The sequence below is a fragment of the Protopterus annectens genome, chromosome 6.part0 (genome assembly GCF_019279795.1).
Source record: "Protopterus annectens isolate FY-2018-M chromosome 6.part0, PAN1.0, whole genome shotgun sequence".
NCBI lineage: Eukaryota > Metazoa > Chordata > Ceratodontiformes > Protopteridae > Protopterus > Protopterus annectens.
In genome coordinates, this window is record NC_056737.1 from 970594054 (window position 1) to 970614268 (window position 20215).

Below are 20215 nucleotides of genomic sequence, written 5' to 3' on the forward strand. Positions count from 1 at the left end.
CTTTCACTATCGTAAGCTAACGTGAGTTCTCTGGACACTCAGTCTCTATCAGCAGTTCCTATAGAATCACTAGCACCATCTGCACATCATTCTTAAACTCCAGCTCTTTGGCCAAAAACACTGAATGGTCACTATGGTCACTTAAGCCTGTTGTTTTCTCTAGCAAAAGAATCACTGGACAATGTCAATAATGTGGTTATTACACTCCCTCAGTACAAAGTAAATGCTTCAGTGTTTCTTTCATTAACTGACCAGAGGTAGTACAGCCAAAGAGAGCTCTGCAACCGACTGATGCCACACATGGTGAAAACTTGTTGGAATTACGTTCTCCAGCCAGCTTTCAACAACTTTTATCCAGTATTCTGAATGACAAGTACTTAACCACAGAGTTGCTAAACAGATTTCAAAAGAGTCATATGCAAGACTTGGCAGGTAATGTGTAATTCCTGGTCTTTAACCCTGAACACCTGTATGGGAAACAGATCATGCAAGATACAAGAGTTTGTTCTCTGTAGCAATCTGATAATGTAAAATACTGCCAAACTGTAACACGACAACCTTAAGCTTTTGTGCAGATAGCTTGTGCTTTAATTTACTGTTTTATGAGGGCCTTAAATAACATAAGGAGTGTTTTCTTAACACAAACAGCAATGGAAACCATGCCCAAAACTGATACATGAAAGAAGAAATAAGCAATATACTACAACAGATGGTACATGCTAGATAACATGATAAAAACAATATTTCCCATCATTTAACTTTAGGACATGACTAGGTTACAGCTAGAATTATATAGCCCAGCTGAGGTTACTCAGGAATAGTTACTAATCTCACAAGGTCTACTTTCAGGTTAATTATAATCATCACTAGTGCATTTCTTTGTGCCGGTCCCAAGCCTGGATAAATAGGGAAGGTTGCGTCAGGAAGGGCATCCGGCATAAAATTTGGCCAAATTACTCATGTGGACACCAGAAAAGATTTACATACCAGATCGGTCGAGGCCAGGGTTAAAAACGACCGCCACCAGTACTGTTAGCTAACAGGGTGCTAGCGAAAATTGGGCTACTGTTGGCCGGAGGAGAAGAGGAGGTGGAAGGCATGGTCGAAGAGAGGAGAAAGGCTAGGACTGTGGTAGTGAGGGTTGGAACTTTGAATGTTGGCAGTATGACTGGTATAGGGAGAGAGCTAGCCGATACGATGGACAGAAGGAAGGTTGGTATATTGTGTGTGCAACAGACTAGATGGAAGGGGAGTAAGGCTAGGTGTATCGGAGGTGGGTTCAAATTGTTTTATCATGGTGTGGATGGCAGGAGAAATGGCGTAGGAGTTATCCTGAAGGAAGAGTATGCTAAGAGTGTTTTGGAGTTGAAAAGAGTGTTGGATAGAGTGATGTTTATGAAGCTGGAAATTGATGGTGTAATGATGAATGTTGTTAGTGCATATGCTCCACAAGTTGGGTGTGGGATGGACGAGAAAGAAAAATTTTGGAATGAGTTGGATGAAGTTGTGATGACTGTACCCAAGGGTGAGGGAGTGGTGATTGGAGCAGATTTCAATGGGCATGTTGGTGAAGGGAACAGAGGGGATGAGGAAGTGATGGGTAGGTATGGTGTTAAGCAAAGGAATGCAGAAGGTCAGATGGTAGTGGGTTTTGCGAAAAGGATGGACATGGCTGTGGTGAATACGTATCTTAACAAGAGGGAGGGGCATACAAGAGTGGAGGAAGATGCACACAGGTGGATTATATCCTATGTAGGAGGGCCAGTCGGAAGGAGATTGGAAACTGTAAAGTGGTGACCGGGGAAAGTGTAGTTAGACAGCATAGGATGGTGGTTTGTAAGATGACGTTGGTGATCAAGAAGAGGAGGAGGAGTATGAGGGCAGCACCAAGGATCAAATGGTGGAAATTGAAAAAGGGTAATTGTGAGGTGGAGTTAAGGGAAGAGTTAAGACAGGCACTGGGTGGCAGTGAAGAGTTACCAAATAGATGGATAACTACAGCAGAGCTAGTAAGGGAGACGGCTAGAAAGGTGCTTGGTATCAGATCTGGACAGATGAAGGATGACAAGGAGACATGGTGGTGGAATGAGGAAGTACAGGAGAGTATACAGAGAAAGACGTTGGCAAAGAAGAAGTAGGATTGTCAGAGAGATGAAGAAAGTAGACAGGAGTATAAGGAGATGAGGTGCATGGCAAAGAGAAAGGTGGCGAAGGCTAAGGATAAGGCATATGAAGAGTTCTATGAAAGGTTGGATACTAAGGAGGGAGAAAAGGACCTGTACCAATTGGCTAGACAGAGGGACCGAGCTAGGAAAGATGTGCAGCAGGTAAAGGTGATAAAGGATAATGAGGGAAACATACTTACAAGTGAGGAGCGTGTGCTGAGCAGATGGAAAGAGTACTTTGAGGGGTTGATGAATGAAGAGAATGAGAGGGACAGAAGGTTGGAGGATGTGGGGAGAGTGAATCATGAAGTGCAATGGATTAGCAAGGAGGAAGTAAGGACAGCTAAGAAGAAGATGAAGAATGGAAAGGCTGTTGGTCCAGATGACATACCTGTGGAAGCATGGAGGTGTTTAGGTGAAATGGCAGTGGAGTTTTTAACCAGATTATTTAATGAAATTTTGGAAAGTGAGAGGATGCCCGAGGAATGGAGAAAAAGTGTTTTGGTATCGATTTTTAAGAATAAGGGTGATGTGCAGAGCTGTAGTAACTACAGAGGGATTAAACTGATCAGTCACAGCATGAAGTTATGAGAAAGAGTAGTGGAAGCTAGGTTAAGAAGGGACGTGATGATTAGTGATCAGCAGTATGGTTTCATGCCGGGAAAGAGCACTACAGATGTGATGTTTGTTCTGAGAGTGTTGATGGAAAAGTACAGAGAAGGTCAGAAGGAGTTGCATTGTGTCTTTGTGGACTTAGAGAAAGCATATGACAGGGTGCCTAGAGAGGAGTTGTGGTATTGTATGAGGAAGTGGGGAATGTCAGAGAAGTATGTAAGAGTGGTACAGGATATGTATGAGGGTAGTGTGACAGCGGTGAGGTCTGCGGTGGGAGTGACGGATGCGTTTAAGGTGGAGGTGGGATTACATTAAGGATCAGCTTTGAGCCCTTTCTTATTTGCAATGGTGATGGACAGGTTGACAGATGAGATCAGACAGGAGTCCCCGTGGACTATGGCGTTTGCAGATGACATTGTGATCTGTAGTGAGAGTAGGGAACAGGTGGAGGAGACCCTGGAGAGATGGAGATATGCTCTAGAGAGAAGAGGAATGAATGTCAGCAGGACTAAGACAGAATATAAGTATGTGAATGAGAGGGAGGATAGAGGAATGGTGAGGATGCAAGGAGTAGAGGTGGAGAAGGTGGATGAGTTTAAATACTTGGGATCAATAGTTCAGAGTAATGGTGAGTGTGGAAAAGAGGTGAAGAAGAGAGTACAGGCAGGATGGAGTGGGTGGAGAAGAGTGTCAGGAGTGATTTGTGACAGACGAGTAACAGTAAGAGTGAAAGGGAAGGTCTACAAGAGGGTAGTGAGACCAGCTATGTAATATGGATTGGAGACAGTGGCACTGAAAAAAAGGCAGGAGATAGAGCTGGATGTGGCAGAGTTAAAGATGTTAAGATTTGCACTGGGTGTGACAAGGTTGGACAGAATTAGGCATATTAGAGGGTCAGCCCAGGTTGGAAGGTTTGGAGACAAAGCCAGAGAGGCACGATTACGTTGGTTTGGACATGTGCTGAGGAGGGATGCTGAGTAGATTGGGGAAAAGGATGCTAAGGCTGAAGCTACCAGGTAACCGGAAAAGAGGAAGGCCTAATATAAGGTTTATGGATGTGGTGAGAGAGGACATGCAGGTGGTTGGTGTGACAGAGCAAGATGCAGAGGACAGGAAGAAATTGAAACAGATGATCCGCTGTGGCGACCCCTAACAGAAACAGATGATGATGATGATGACTAGAAATCGCATGTGAGCATATAACATGGTTAATTCAAACTCCAGGAATGACTACTGACAGAGTGCAAGTTCTTTAAGAAAGAACTAATTCTGGCTATAGCTTAAGCATAATATGTAACTAACAACTTGAAAAGCAATAAAGTACTGGGTTTACTGATAGGATGCTAGCAGAATTCTACCTGGCAGCTGGTGCTGAGGCCTAAGGCTCTGAAGTGTAAAAGAGCTGCTTCCTGTAACCCAGGGCATAGGGTTACATTCCTTCCTTCTCCATTTGCCTACTGTGTGAGACTCAGCAAGTCACTTAACCAGACAGTGCTCCCAGGCATCTCTGAAAAGGGAACACTGGTGTCTAGTGGACTTACTTTCTTTGAGAAACTAGTTCCCTGTTTTCAGTTTATGCTAACCTTGTCTTACATTCCTGGAATAAGTTTACCTCCACTCAGGAGGCAACCAATTATTTTACTGAAAAAAAAGGGTAAGGATTTGGGTTACTAAAGTCAGACTGATATCTGTTTTGAATCTTGATTATTGTTCTTATAAAAACACAACTTACTACAAAAGAACAAATTGCATATATAAGTATATATGCACTGAACACCGAATACTAATAAGTAACAACAATGTACAATATTTGCAAATCTGCAAACAAAAAGTCTCTATCATTGCAAATAAATATAAATTAAAGTACACAATTTCACAACAAACTACTGAAGCATAACATACATAATATAATCACAATACACAAAAACAGATGGCAAACCATAAATGCAGTGACATAACTTTTAATCTGGAATATCAGCTGCCTGAAATTTGGAATAAAAGCTTCTACATAGATGTTCAGAAACATTTGAAAAATATTTTACATTGATCTCTACTAAAGATCATCAAATTCGCAGATGACACCACGATCACAGATCTAATCAGAAACAGAGAGGAAACAGCCTACAGAAGCGAGGTGGAGCATTCGACAGATTAGTGCAATAGCAACAACTTAGAGCAAAACCAAAGAACTGACTGTTGACTTCCAAAGGTGTCAGGAAGAACATAAACCTCTAGAGATAAAAGGGGCATCAGTGGAGAGAGTCAAGAGCATGACATTTTTGGGAATATACATCTCAGAGGACTTGTTCTGGTCACAACACACTAATTACACTGAAAAAGAGAAAAGCAAACTTATCACAGTCCATCGTCCAAGCATTCTATAGGGGCACCATTGAGTGTGTCCTAACCAATGACATCATAGTCCGGTATGGGAACTGTAATGCCTGTGACCATAGTGCTCTCAGGCGAGTTGTAAGGGCTGCAGAGAAAATCACTGGTTCTTCACTTACACCCTTATAAGACTTGCATGAGTCTCGCTGCACAGGCAAAGCCAGAAAGATAAAAAAATTACTTTACCCACCCTGCCAATGGCATGTTCTCCCGCCTATCTTTAGGTAGAAGATAAACATGTAATGCAAGACTTCCAGGCTAAACAACAGTTTTCCCCTTATCCATTACACTGTTAAACTCTGCTGACAAGTGAACTAGAAGAAAGACAATTCCTTCTTCTCCCCCCCCCAGTCACATGTATATATCTGCCTAATAAGGAATAGTTATTTCACTAATTTTACACAGTTCGTAAGACTGCAATATAGATCACCAATGTCCATATTGAATGTGTAATTCTGTCCGTTCTTATCTGTACCCTGATAAGAGAAATCCAGGAGTGTGCAATACCTATATGTTCTGTTTATATTTTTATATCTTGCTTTTGTTGTGATGTCAAATTACTTTTTACTAAAATACTTTTTCTCTATGTGTGTCTTTGCACTGGAAATGAACCAATGCAATTTCGTTCAGCTACACTGTGGTGTAGATTGAATGACAATAAAGTTTACTTTGAATTTGATTTAGCAATCCAGATTGTCAAGATTTATACATCAGAGCAAAGGTCATATGGACAGTCACAGAATCCACTGAAGTCCCTAAACCATGGTTTCCTGTTTTTATTAGAATTTGGTCAATGGTTCTTAAATCTGCAGCTACTAACGGTACTGCCTTACCTCGTCTATCTCAATACAGCAATAGGCCCGAATAAGTGAAAGTGGAAACAACGACCATTGTGTGTGTGTGTGTTGGGGGTAACCATTGAAGATTTTCAGATCTTGAAAAAATGTTTTTTTAGTTTTCAGTAATTAATAATAGTTTATAGATTAACACGCATAATGTTTTAAAATCTGACAGGAACGTTTATTATTATTATCTGTGGGTGAACCAACTTTGTGATAATGTCATGTTTTGTTTTAATACTTCAACACATATCAGTTTGAGATCAAGTGAAGGTAGGCTAATCATTTGAACTTTAACTTACTCCAGGACCTGTCGATGTGGCTACTTATTTCAGAACCATGTGAACATCTACACTTGGTGGAACCTGACAATGGGAGGGTTAGGTTGTTTAAAGCTACTGCTGTGGAAGACGTTAAACTTCAGTTGACTTCTTTATTTTGGTGGCTTCCAAAGGTTCATGCTGTTCTAAACTGAGATTCAGTGACACTGTGTTTCAGGTTTTATGAAGCTCATCCCACTGGCATCTGTGCCTTTATTTCTGATGTAATCCCTGGTAGCATCCTAGTATGACATCTATGCCACTTATGGATGATGTACTGTTGAAATATTTGATAGCTTAGTCCAGTGGGAGGAAATAAAGAGGTGCTCACTCAAATCTGGCTAGAGTACAGTCAAAGAGGTCACTATACAAGCAGTCAGTGCTAAAGCAGCTGGAGTAATGACACACTTCCTGGACTCTTCCTTAAGCAAAACAGAACATGTTGTAAAATTACGTTAGGTTAACACCGTAGGATAACTGGAGAATGCTGAAAGGAAATGTAAAGAAGTTTACAGTTTCAAAAGGACACGGTAAGCAGGGAAGCATCCTGTCAGGTAGGGATATGGTGGTGGTGGGATGAAAGGGTAAGTGGGTTAGAAACAGAGGAAATAACACTAACACTTGATTATATGGAAAAGACACCATGCTAGATGAAGAGAAGAAAGAGAAGGGCAGCGGAGATGGGACCCCGGGAAGTAGAGAGAAAAATGAGGGACAATGGATCAAGCACATTATAATGGAGGCAATTAAGGGAAAATGAGGCAGAAAAAATACAGAGAAAGGGGTTTGAGAAAGAAGGGACAGGAAACTGTATTGAAAGGACAGATTATGAATAGGAAGAGACAGTGTGGGAAAGGAAGTAATGCTAGGATAGGAAAGGGCGGTGAAGACAGATCAGGGGCAATGTGGTGAAGTACAGGGGATGGAAAGGCGTTTGAAACTGTGAATTAATAAAGAAAGTGTTAGCAATCCACAGGTGGAAACGGGCACACCAAATGTATATGGACTAAGGTGGAAAAGGATGCCGGGCTGGAAGTTAAGGGATCAAAAAGAAAGAAAACAGAATAGGAAAAGGTGAACATGAAAAAGAATGGGATTGGGTGGATAATGCAGACAGGGGTACAGAAGTCTTTGCCGACTGTTTATTAAGAAGTGTATCAATCACTGGGTAATTTCATTACTCCATTACCCACCAAGTAAAATAAATTTCTACTATGTAGTTTAAATATCGTCTACTTGATGCTTTGATCATGTCCCACTGTAACTGTGGTCCCTGTTTTTCACATAATTCTACCTCATTTCCCCCTTATTGCATTACATACCCATACCACATCCCACCACTCTCTGTTTTTCTAAAGAAAAGAGGTCAGTCTTCCTTAGCCACTCAACGCAAGTCATGCCCTCCACTCCCTCTTACCATCCTGGTTACCTACTTATAGATCCCTGTGCAGTAGTGTTCATCTCTATAAAAGCTCAAAAACTGCACAAATTATTCCATTTGCAGCTCTAGAAAGTACAGTTGTGTACACTTACCATAAATGTAGATGTTAGGAGTGTATTCACTGTTGCATTCCTTACATTTTGGTAATCCTGCTGGCAGGTTACCCTCAGTTGGCCTGAATTCCAAAGTCCTGGGTCCTGCGTCAGCTGCTGTCACCCCTTCCCTGACGTCAGGTCGTCAGTGGTATAAAAGATGTGGCCGACGCCATTTTCTTTAGTTTTTCTTGCCCCAGATGTCAGGTGCCCCCTAAAAGGGTAGCCAAAATTTACATATATATATATATATATATATATATATATATATATATATATAAATACATGCACCAATATAAACTTTACCTTCATCTACAAGCAAATACACCACATAGGTTGTATAAATCAGAGAAGGACAGATAGGTTCTATCAGAAGAAAAAGGGGGATGGTGGGTGGGTAACCTGGACTGCAACAGTGAATACACTCGAACATCTATATTTATGGTAAGTGTACACAACTGTACTATGTTCTTCGTGTTTTACTGTTGCAGTCATTACATTTGGGTAGAGTCCCAAAGCTATAGATGGGAGGCTGGAGCTAAGCAGCTATGAGGTAATGCAGAACTGCAGTGACAAAGCCTGCCCTGGATTTAGAGTAGAGTGGTAGATGATAGTGCTTTGTAAAGGTGTGCACTGAACTCCAAGTAGCAGCCTCTAAAATGTCCTTGGTTGGTAGTCCCCTGAGAAAGGCTGCTGAAGTGGCTGCAGCTCTAGTTGAATGTGGCCTAATGCCCTTGGGCACTGGCTTGCCATGGTGTAAATAGCAGAAACGAATGCAGTGGCCTATCCACTTTGAAATAGTCTGCTTTGAGATAGCCTTTCCTTGTGATCCTGCAGCATATGCCACTAGTAATTGCTCTGTCTTTCTGAAAACTTTGGTTCTGTCCAAGTAGAATCTAAGCTGTCTGTGTACGTCCAAAGAACGCAGTATTCTCTCCCCCTTGTTCTGTGGATTTGGATAAAAAGTTGGCAGATGAATGGTTTGGTTAAGAGCCACACTGGACACCACCTTAAGCAAAAATGTTGGGTTTGTCCTCAGAGAGACCCTGTCTGGATAAAAGGTTCCACAGCCATGAGAGCCTGTAGCTCTGAAACTCTACTTACAGAAGTTATTGCTAGGAGCAGAGTTGTTTTCCAAGATAAAAACTTTATATCAGCAGTAGCAGCTGGCTCAAAAGGAGGTAGGGTGAGTTTTTCCAAGACATAGTTGAGGTCCCATGCAGGCACTGGTGATCTCTTTGGAGGCCTTACATTTTTTGGATCCTCTGAGGTACTGCTTTAATAAGGGATGAGAAAAAATTGGTGGCTCTGTATTGTAATGAGCCGATATGGCAGAGGCATGAATTTTAATAGATGACAAAGACAGGCCTTTGTCCAGCATCTCAGTTAAGTATTGCAAAATCTGAGGAATATTTGGCACAACTATGTCAGTCCCTTGTGCCTGGTTCCAAGCACATAATCTCTTCCATTTTCCAGCATAAGATTTTCTAGTACTAGGCCTTCTGGCTTCCAAAATGACATCCATCACAGGTTTACTGAGAGGTGTGTTTTGTATGACTACATTATCCACCATGCTGCCAGGTTTAAAGTTCCGAGTTGGCTGTGCAGGATCTGATTGTTTTGCTGGGACAGTAGATGAGGTATTTGAGGTAAGGTCCAAGCTGGGCATTGAGATAAGTTCCTTAGTATTGGATACCAGTAGTGGCGTGGCCAGTCTGGGGCAATTAGTATCATCTTTGGCTTCTCCTGTCTGACCTTTAGGAGTACTTTGGGTAGGAGAGGCAGTGGGGGAAAGGCATATACTGATAGGTTTTTCCAGCTGAAAGATAGGGAGTCCACTTTCCATGCTTGTCTGTGATAAATCCTTGTGCAGAATCTTTTTAGTTGGTAGTTGTGAGGGGAGGCAAATAGATCTAAGTCTGGGCATCCCCATTTATTTTATTTTATTTTTATTTTTTATTTTACATTTGTTGACCGGGATAGTCCGACTGGATGCATGTCCATTTTCAGCGGAGGCCCGGGGAGAAAAGCTCCAAGGGTAAGCAGATACAGCATTACATAATACCAGCATTACATATTACAAACAGACTACTTACAGAGATTACATAAGTAAGCAAGTTAAACAAGTTCCACAGGTTACAGTTAGTCCTGAGCACAAGTCAGGATTAAATTAAATTACACAGTAAACTGGTTAACAGATTTTTACACATTCGAGTTAGCCAGGCCATTTCCTTGTTATCATGCTGAAGACATGTGGATTCAGCTGCCACTCGTTGGGATCCATGAGGTTTCTGCTTAGTTCGTATGCCAGAGTATTTTTCTTTCCTGGCAGGAGTTGTGCCTGCAGATGTACTTGGTAAGTCAATGCCGTGTCCCACAAAGTCATGGCTAGTCTGCAAAGGGGGTAAGAATGTGTGCCCCCCTGTGTGTTTATATACCACCTGACCATGGTGTTGTCTGTCTTTATCAGTAATTGTCCTGGATGAAGAAGGTCCTTGAAGGCTGTCAGGGCATTCTGAACAGTTAGCATCTCTTTTTGATTGATATGTAGATGCATTTGGTTTGAGGCCCATGTGCCCTGAATGCATCTTTCTGACATGTGGGCCCCCCAGGCATAATCTGATGCATCCGTTGTTACTGTCTGCCTGGCTGAGGGTAATGTGAACAACTGTCCCTTGTTTTGGTGACAAGCCTTTGCCCACCATCGAAACTCCTGTTGCAGGCAAGGGAATGAGAGTAACCATTGTTTCCAGGCTGTGGCAATGTTGAGTCCAAACCCTTTTTAGGTACCACTGAAGTTTCCTCATATGCAGTCTTGCATATGGAATTAGTAGGATGCAGGATGCCATGAAGCCCAAAGTCTGCAGAATTTTTCTTGCAGATGACTAGGCCCTTGTTGCCAACATTTTGAAATAGGTAGTCAGGTGCCTTTGTTTGTCTGGCATGAGATAAGCCATCTGGGAAGTTGTATTTAAGCTTGCACCCAGGAATATTATCTCTTGAGAGGGTACTAGTTTTGATTTCTTTTCATTGACTGTGTACCGTAGGCATGTTGGAAGTATTTTTCACAAACTCCAGATGCTGTAGAAGAATGTCCTTGTTCTCTGCTTGAATTAGACAGTCATCCAAGTAAGGATATATTTGTATTCCTCTTTGTCTGCAGAATGCAATTACTGGTGCCAGGCACTTTGTAAAGACCCTGGGCGCAGTAGATAAGCCAAAGGGCAGTGCAGAGAATTGGTAATGCATTGAGCCAGCCTTGAATATGAGGTATCTTCTGCAGAACTGTCTGATTGGGAAATGCAAGTATGCCTCTTTTAGATCTAGAGTCACCAGCCAAGCGTTCTTGCCCAGCATGGGCAGAAGCTGCTGCAAAGTCATCATCTTGAATTTTGGTATATTCAGGAATGTGTTCAGAATAGATAGGTCCAGTACTGGTCTCCAGGTTTTGTCCTTTCTGGGTACCAGGAACAGTCTTGAGTAAAAACCTTGTCCCTGCTCTTGCTCTGGTACTTGTTGAATGGCCCCCATGTCCACGAGGGATGCAACTTGTTTTTGTGCCTCTGCCCACTGATGTTTTTGGCAGATCTGGCCAGCCGTTTGCCTTTGGCAGAGTATGGAAATGGAACTTGTACCCTTGTGACACGATATTTAGAACCCACTTGTCCTGGGTTATAATGTGCCAATTTTGAGAAAAAAAATGCTAATTTTCCCCCTAAGGGAGCTGCCAGGAGATAAGTGCTTGGTGCAGGCAGGGGGAAGTCATTGCGACTGTTTCCTGTATGGTTGTGATTTGTCTTCTCCAACTTTGGAGGCAGAAGCACCCCATTGCTTTGATCTGTAGGAAACTTGCTTCTGGGATCTGCCTCTCTGAGGTCTGTCTGACACAGGAAAGGACCAGTTCTTTGCAGGCCAGTGTCTACTAAACTTAGGAGGTGGCTGTACTTGTAAAAATCTTTGACAGTTTGCATAGATTTAGCTTTGTCCTCCATTTTCTTTAACACCTCCTCTGCCTTAACACCAAACAAAGTATCATGCTGTAAAGGTGCATCTAATAATTTAACTTTGACATGATCAGGCAGATTTTGTTTCTTTAACCAAGCATGGCTCCTAATCACAGAACCCGTAACTGTGGCTCTGCAGGAGGCCTCCAAAGAATCAAAACCACATTGCAAAGTATGCTTTCCATCTTGTTCAGCTGAATGCAATAAATCCTGCATTTCCTTGTTTTCTGCACATTCAGAGATTAATAACATTTTCTGTTTAAGCAATGCCATGACATGTTGCTGATATTTGAGCACATGAAGCTAACAGTTTAAGACCCTTATAGCCAAGGTAGCAGATGTGCAAACCTTTTTTCCCCATCTATCCAGTGCCCTAGAATCACTGTCAGAGGGGGTAGGGTTTTTTGCAGTGGAAGCCTTAACTCCTTTGGGACCCTGTGAAATAGTTTCTGGGTCTGCAGCAGGGTTTTTAAAAATGAATTTATGAGAGTCAGGAACCCTGTAATATCTGTCAGGCTTAACAGGAGCTGGAGGTAAGGAGTCAGGGCTAAGATTAGACTCCTAAAACACATCATCTACAATATCTAACACAGGTGGAATGGCTAGTGGCTTGTGTTGAGGTAGTAAAAGGAAATCCCTGGGCCTCTTTTTAGATTCAGAAAAATCTTGGCTCTCCCAGTGGAAATGCTCCCTCATCGTATGCAAGGTTTCCCCAAATGAATAGTCCTCTGGAGGAGAAGCTGAAGGTATAGTTTCTTCAGCATCAGAATCCTCATAGGGGGGTAGAGAATATTCCTGATCAGTAGAGGAATCAGAAGAAATAGAAACCTGATCTGAGGATTCATAGTCAGTCTCTTGCCTAGGCCTCTTTATCAGGAGGAGGGGGATGAGAACCCCTGATCAAGGTTATTAAGTCTTTGGCCATTTTGAGCATATGTTTTTTGGGCATATAGGCCTGTCCACATGGCTCTTGAGTTTGTTTCTTTGCTTTAGAAGGTGCTTTGGTCTTTGCCTTTGAAGCTGAGGTTGGTTTAATGTAAAGATGTTTAGGTCTGAAAACACCCTCTGAAGCCGGTGCCTGCTCAGCGGCTCCAGACTCACCTGAAGGAATAGTATCCAAGGCTCCAATACCTTGAGTTTCCAGTGGCATGGCCGACTCCACGAGGGTGTCGGTAGCGGCCTGTGACTCTAAAGTAGCGGGCGTCAGGGGCTGCAAAACCGCCTCACTGAGAACCGGCGACTGGCTTAGGAGAAGCTTCGTCGTCGGTTTTGGGCCTCGGTTGTCTATCTCTCTCCTTTTCTTTGCGTTTTTTGTGAACTCCAGTAGTCGGATGGCTATCCGATGACATTTCTGGATAATTAAACCGGCGTCCAAAATAGTTTAAAGCAAAATCATACAGACGCTTAATAGTGCGTTGGTTAAATCTAGCACAAAACTGACAACCAGCAACATTGTGATCAGGGCCTAGGCAAGGAATACAGTAAGAATGAAAGTCCTTATGAGTATTTGCTTTCCACAAGAAATACAATTAATAACTTTTTCTGACATCGGTCTGGAGCAAGAAAAAAAGTTTCCCCAATGGAGTACTTAGCTTCATTAAAGAATTTGGATCTGAAACTCTAACACTAAAATCTCAGGAGTCAGCCGACCGGCACTTGTGAACTGCTTCTGCTTCAGGCACTGCGCGGCAAGAAAGATTAAAGAGAATGGTGTCGGCCGCATCTTTTACACCCCTGACGACCTGACGTCAGGGAAGAAGCGACAGCAGCCGACGCAGGACCCAGGACTGTGTAATTCAGGCCGACTGAGGGCAACCTGCCAGCAGGATTACCCAAATGTAATGACTGCAACAGTGAAACACGAAGAACATCTACTTACAGCAGGAATTCTACAACTAACTGAATGCTTAGCATTCCATACATAGCTGCACAAGAACTACTTACAGCAGGACGTCTACAACTAACTGAATGCTTAGCATTCCATACATAGCTGAACAAGAACTACTTACAACAGGACTTCTACAACTAACTGAATGCTTAGCATTCTATACATAGCTGCACAAGAACTTACAGCAGGACTTCTACAACTAACTGAATGCTTAGTATTACATAGATAGCTGCACAAGATATACTTACAGCAGGACTTCTACAACTAACTGAATTCTTAGCATTCCATACATAGCTGCACAAGAACTACTTACAATAGGACTTCAACAACTAACTGAATGCTTAGCATTCCATACATAGCTGCACAAGAACTATTTACAGCAGTACTTCTACAACTAACTGAATGCTTAGGTAACATTAGCAGCAACACGCAGTTATGAAATAAACAAGTATATTCTGCAGCACATACTCAGAACTGGGTGCAGTTTAGGGTAGTACATTAGGTCAGATATAATTGTATGCATTTGTTCTTAAGAGTAGAAGATAGAAAAATAAGAAAGAATAGAAAGTCACTTACTTGTACGTATGTATACAAAAAGGTAGTTTAGGAATAATTCAGCCTGGGGAACAGCAGCAGTCATAGTTAAGCAGGAACAGTTTTAACTTAGCTTTGGAGGAGTGTATGTTTTTTAAAGAAACTCAGCATAATGAAACTCAACATACTGAATCACAACATATCAAAACTCAACTTATCTAAACATGGAAAACTCAAAAGAAAAACAAATGTTTGTGTACAGTGTAAAATGGTTTTGGATCACTGGGACGAGTCTTCTTGAAGATATAAAAGTAATACTGCAGTACTTTGTGAGCTGGTGGTAGTACATTTCCAGTGTTTTTCCCTTTCTTCCACTGAAGTTTGACCACGGAATTGTTATACATAAGTTAGTGGGGTATGATGAGCTTGCCCCTCCCTGTAAAAACATTTGTCCTGTTTCTTTTTTTTTATTGAGACGTTGTTTTAGAGAACTTGACTATCTACAGGTTGAGTTTCTATAAGTTGAGATTCAATAAATTGAGTTTCTATAAAAAGACATGCACCCCTTTGAAGATAACTACACTGTTGACAAGTCTGACTGGAGGGGAATTAAGTTCAAGGATTTTAAGATTTAATTGGAGTAAACAGGTTTTCCTTCTTTGCTGTAAGCTTTGTAAAGTTAGAAGAGATATTTGTCAGTAAAGCAAAGATCTATTGGTGGAGGGAAGTTGTACCATACCTCTCAGGGTAGGCCATTTTTCAGAGTGACTAATCTGTGTACGAAGTGACATTGAGAATATGCGAGGTAGCTCAAGCCAGTAAAACTGTCTGAGGGGAATCCAGTGATGTGTGAAGCCAATCTGGCTATTTTATTACAGCATGGCTCAAGTTTAGTTGTCAGGGTGGACTCAGACAGATATTGTTTGGCTATGTATTGCAGACCTAACTTCGGAAATTTTATTTATTTATTTATTTTTTGACTGTTTGTTGGATATGGTGGCTGAATGTCATAGTGTCATCTACTATGACTCCTACGACTCCTAAATCTTTAATACTGAAACTACCTCAATATTTGTGTTATCTGCAAAGGTGATTTGAAAGTTAGCTTTGCATTTGGCAAAAGATGTAGGAGAGAAAATAGATGTTTTGCCTTTTTTGCATTTAGTATTAGGTCTGATTTTCCTGGCCAGTTTTCTATAGAGGGGAATGACTCTAGTGTGAACTGTTGGGAGAAGAAAGGGATTTTGGGCAGAGAGAATAAGGATTGCATCAACAGTGTATTGGAACAGTTTGGCATGGTTTGATGCAGTGTGTACAATACCAATAAATATATTGAACAGTGGTGGTTGGTCCTAGCACATACGGCAAAAAAGTGTTCCTGCAATTTCACCTTCATTTTAAACATTGTCACATCTCCGTCAACAATCTGAAATACCAACACAAATACCGCTAAAGGGTACATAGGGTACATATGGCTATTTTAGAGTGATGTATAGCTTTAAAGCCTTTTCTTTTTGGATTTAGCTACTGTCTTTGTGCTGGGACTCAAGTTCTAAAGTTCTGAACTACATTTCTTCCTTGCTTCTAAAACTTAACAGTTGCACTAGCGCAATTCTTTCTTGTTACTTTTCATTTGTATTAATTTTCTTGCCCAGTGGTTACCACTGTTCAAGCCCCCGCCTTGACCACTCCCATTTGCTCCACATTACTTTGCTACAAGCACCTACACATTGCTTACTTAATACCTTATTCTAGACAGCTGTCACATCAGCAAAGTGCAGTACTGCAGTTCTTTTAATATTTAACTTGTTCTGTTCTAAATGTAGAAAACTTAAAAGAACACAACCATTTTCGGTGACCTTTGATCAGTATAAGTGCACACATTTGTACACAAAAATTATCCATGATCGAGTACAGGAAGACAACTGTGTACATTATTGCTGTTTCGCAAAAGAAAAAATTCTATTTCTAAGATGGTGCACACATCTGACACACTTCTAATGCACATACTACCAGATATAGTCAAACAACTTAATGCAAAACCAGATGATCAATACTTACGTTCTGCACTGACTCTGCATATGGGGGCAAAGAAGAAAGTTGAGATTCGGAATGGTAAGGAGATAAACCTTTTCTCAATGACTTCAGGTCCCCTGAGCTGGACTGCTGCAATAATGAGTAAAAAAAATGTGTGAAATATAAAGCACAGAAATTCCTTCTTCAAAGCCATTTAAGAAACACATTGGTTAAACTAATACAGGATTTGCTGCTAAAAACGAAGTAACTACAACTTGTATCAAAGCCATATAACTCAGTTGACTGAACAAGTCAAAGCATATCAGTATTTCCTACCGCTTTATGAGATAGATGTTGTCACCAAATGTCCTCTGGACATGAGCTTTATTATAACAAGTGACAATGCCTTGGTATTTTAGTACCTTCCTTTTTTTCTTTCTGTCAAAGTTATTCATTGGAAGCCCCATGAGTATGCAATTTAACTTTTATTCCAATACAAAAGACAATTGGGACATACTGGGGAAGGAATATCTATATAGCAAAGACCGTTTAAAGACAGAAAGTTGTAAAGAAAGATTCATGAGAAAATCATTATTACAGATTCTTCCAACACTGGTGAGCTAAAACGCCACTTAGTGACACAGGTATGATCAGATGCTATACAGCCAGACAGCAAAATACAAATCAAAAGTGACCAGACCAGACAGAGAACCTAAGACAACGAAAACAGAAAAAATAAATACACAAGCAAAATACCACTGGCTTTGCTCAGTAACGCATGATAGCAAGCGGTTTGCGTAAATGTGTGTATGCATGCTTATATGTGCTTCTGAGAATCAGAGCTGTAATAACAGAAATACAAGAGGGGCTGCTGTCACAGGTGCAAGCAATTAGGGGTGCAATCAGCACATCAGTGGAAGTGCAAATCGGCTCCCAGTCTGTCCCTGCAACAGAGCTGTCTGTGGCTGCTTAAAGTGTTTTAATACTCTGTACTACTGCCTCGTGGCATCGGGTGAGTAAACCTGCATGATACATTTGGATGTAGACTAAGCATAGTAATTTGGGCTGATTATTTAATAAAAAGCTTTGCGCACTTTTTATTAAACCCATGGTGCAAATAAATTGTGTGTTTCCCAGCACAATACCATGTTAGGAAAACGTCCATAGATTTTAATGGACATGTCTCTGCACATATTGTGAATGCGTCCATTAATCTCCACTCTGCTCATGTTTTCCCTCAGCTGACATCACTGAGTTTAAAGACCACCTTTACACCTCAGTGGTATAAGTGCGGGGAAAATTAATTTTGCAAAGGATGTTTCTACTTTTAAAACAGACAGAAAACATTGCTGATAAAATGAAGCGCCTAAATCGGCACTTTGTGGACAACAACTGGTACTGCAAATGGCAAGTCATGGAAGTGTGACAAAACACGTTAAACGACAAGGACATTTGATGTGTTTTACTTACCAAATCTCTTTGTTATACTTTCAACACTGAAAATGTAGCAAGGAGCTCCTGTGACAGTTCATACAATGAAAGGCAAAGGATGTAAACAATTTCCTAGATCAGTACATGCCATTCAGCAGTTTCCTAGATCTGTATATGCTACTCATCAAAAGATAACATACAGACTTCTAAGTAATGCCAGGACTGGAACTAAGAAACTGGATAAGAGGTGTTCATTTAGTGTCTTCTATATTACAATTCTTCTGCACTGCTGACAAATCCTGCATCTGTTTACCACACAGGGACAAAGTATATTTAGCTTAACTTCATTCTGTTATCAAACTGGTCATTTTAGTGTTCTAGCACATCCTCGTAGATATTCTGTTTTAAAAGCTAGCATAGAGCAGAGCATGTCAACATCTACTGTGCACTGCTGTCACTCCTCAGTCTGTGTCACTACTCTTAAGGTAACTTACAAGGAGCTACACATAGCTTGTGGTGTTCCTGTCTGTCACTCCTCAGTATTAACATATCACTTAGCAGATAACTGCTACACTCTCAAAGCTACTTGGCATTTGTCTGCTTGTTGTAATCTGCTTATTTGTATTACAAGGCAAATGCAACTGTCAATACTATATGTAGTGTTAGAAGATACTGATGCCGTCTGCCGAATGAATATGTCTGACTTATGAGTGCCCTGTTATACACCAGAAAGACTGTATTATATTTTTTCAATTAGCAATAATGTACAGACACTGAACAACTAAATACAAAATAAATAAAAAAAAAATTACAACTTTTATCATTCCTGGATGTTTCATTGAATAACTCTAAAAATTACTACAGAAAGAGAGCAAGTTAGTAACTTGATACGTTCCATGTTGAAAAAAAACTCACACACACACACACACACACACACACACACACACACACACACACACACACACACACACACACACACGTATAGTGCAATACATGATATAATTCAAAGGTGTCTGGTTGGCTTGAGACAATATTTACATGGGACTTGTGTGCTGAAAAGCCAGCAATCTGTGACATGCTACAACATTTGTCACTGATACCAAGTCAAGTACTTAATGATAGTGTTTAACCATAACTTTGAACAAAGAATTAGACAAACTAGATATCAGGCAGAAAATTATAACTACCTGGATGGTTAAAGTAACATTAAATTAGAAACTAACATAAGCAAAGAGGAGACTATTACAAATCAAAATGAAAGAAATATAATAAATTACACAAAGAAAACATCTTTAAAGATAAACGACTATCACCTATACAATAAAATAAGTCATACTGTTGAAACCATCATTAACTTACAAACTACAGATGTGAAGGGAAGTAAAAGGTAGAGGGCACCAAAACATCTGCTCTATGAATTTGTGTCAGACATTACACTACTAACAGACCACCCACCAATAACAAACTCTTTACTAATGACATAAAAGCTGACGTGGGGGTCATAAGTGGAAAAGCACACTTCATTGAGACTTGGTTGCAATTGTGGGTTAAGAGATAGTATATACGGATTTGATGAGTTTATCTTAAACAGACAAAAAAATAACTTAAAACCTTAAATCATTCACTCAAAATATGATTTTTCTTTAAACAAACAGAAAGTGGTACTGTACACACTCAAACTAGGACATTCCTTTCTAACAACCTAATCTGCCCTTTAGCTTTGCTAGCATATAAATAACTAACTCCCCAACAAAATCAATTTAAACTGATGCTACGTATTCTTTAAACTATTGCATTTAAGTCAGCTAGAGCTAGACAAGCCAAACCCAACCCCATTGCTACATTTATACTATCACTGTTGCAGAATATCTAATCAAACTGATGTAGAATACCCTACCAAACTGAAATGAGCAATTGTACAATAAAAGTTCTTCTGAGTATGTCTCATCACTGCTGGTAGTCTTAACAACACACGGGGCTCCCTTGAAGCTTGGAATAAGGAACTTAATCTACGCATTTGGATGTAACAGATTTGGCTGAAGTCAAACACTTCCCATCTTCATTCATAAAGTACATCATTTCTCTAAACCGAAACAATACACCTGAAACAAAAAAACTGGTGGTGGTGGTGTACTGCTATTAATAAAAAGTAACCTTGACCTTTGGGTTACATAAACATATTAAAATGTACCTGAAAATATCGACAGCCCATGTTTGCCAAAACCTACATTCCACCACCAACCAAGCCAAAACGGTTTGAAAAAACAACACTAGAAACCATTAACACTAACCCCAAGAGCAACCTCAAACTACTGGGCGACTTTAGTGCCAACTTCTCAGATCAGATAAATATCAGTGAATTCAGCTTCTGGCCCTAAACAGCCTAACTCAGATGATTATTACTTAATACCATCACTAAACCTAATCTCCAAAAGGTAGCAGTTTCCTACCAAACCTGCTCAAAACAAACACTCTACAT

General features: G+C 40.6%; 1 protein-coding gene across 3 annotated transcripts in view; it reads right to left on the reverse strand.

Annotated features, from left to right (window-relative positions):
* CCDC85C (coiled-coil domain containing 85C) overlaps positions 1-20215 on the reverse strand; it is a 967849-nt gene that overhangs the window by 69764 nt on the left and 877870 nt on the right. For all 3 annotated transcript variants that reach the window (XM_044074610.1, XM_044074608.1, XM_044074609.1), the window contains one exon: positions 16351-16455. In XM_044074610.1, the coding sequence (XP_043930545.1) occupies positions 16351-16455 (105 nt within the window). The remainder of the gene's footprint in view (positions 1-16350; positions 16456-20215) is intronic.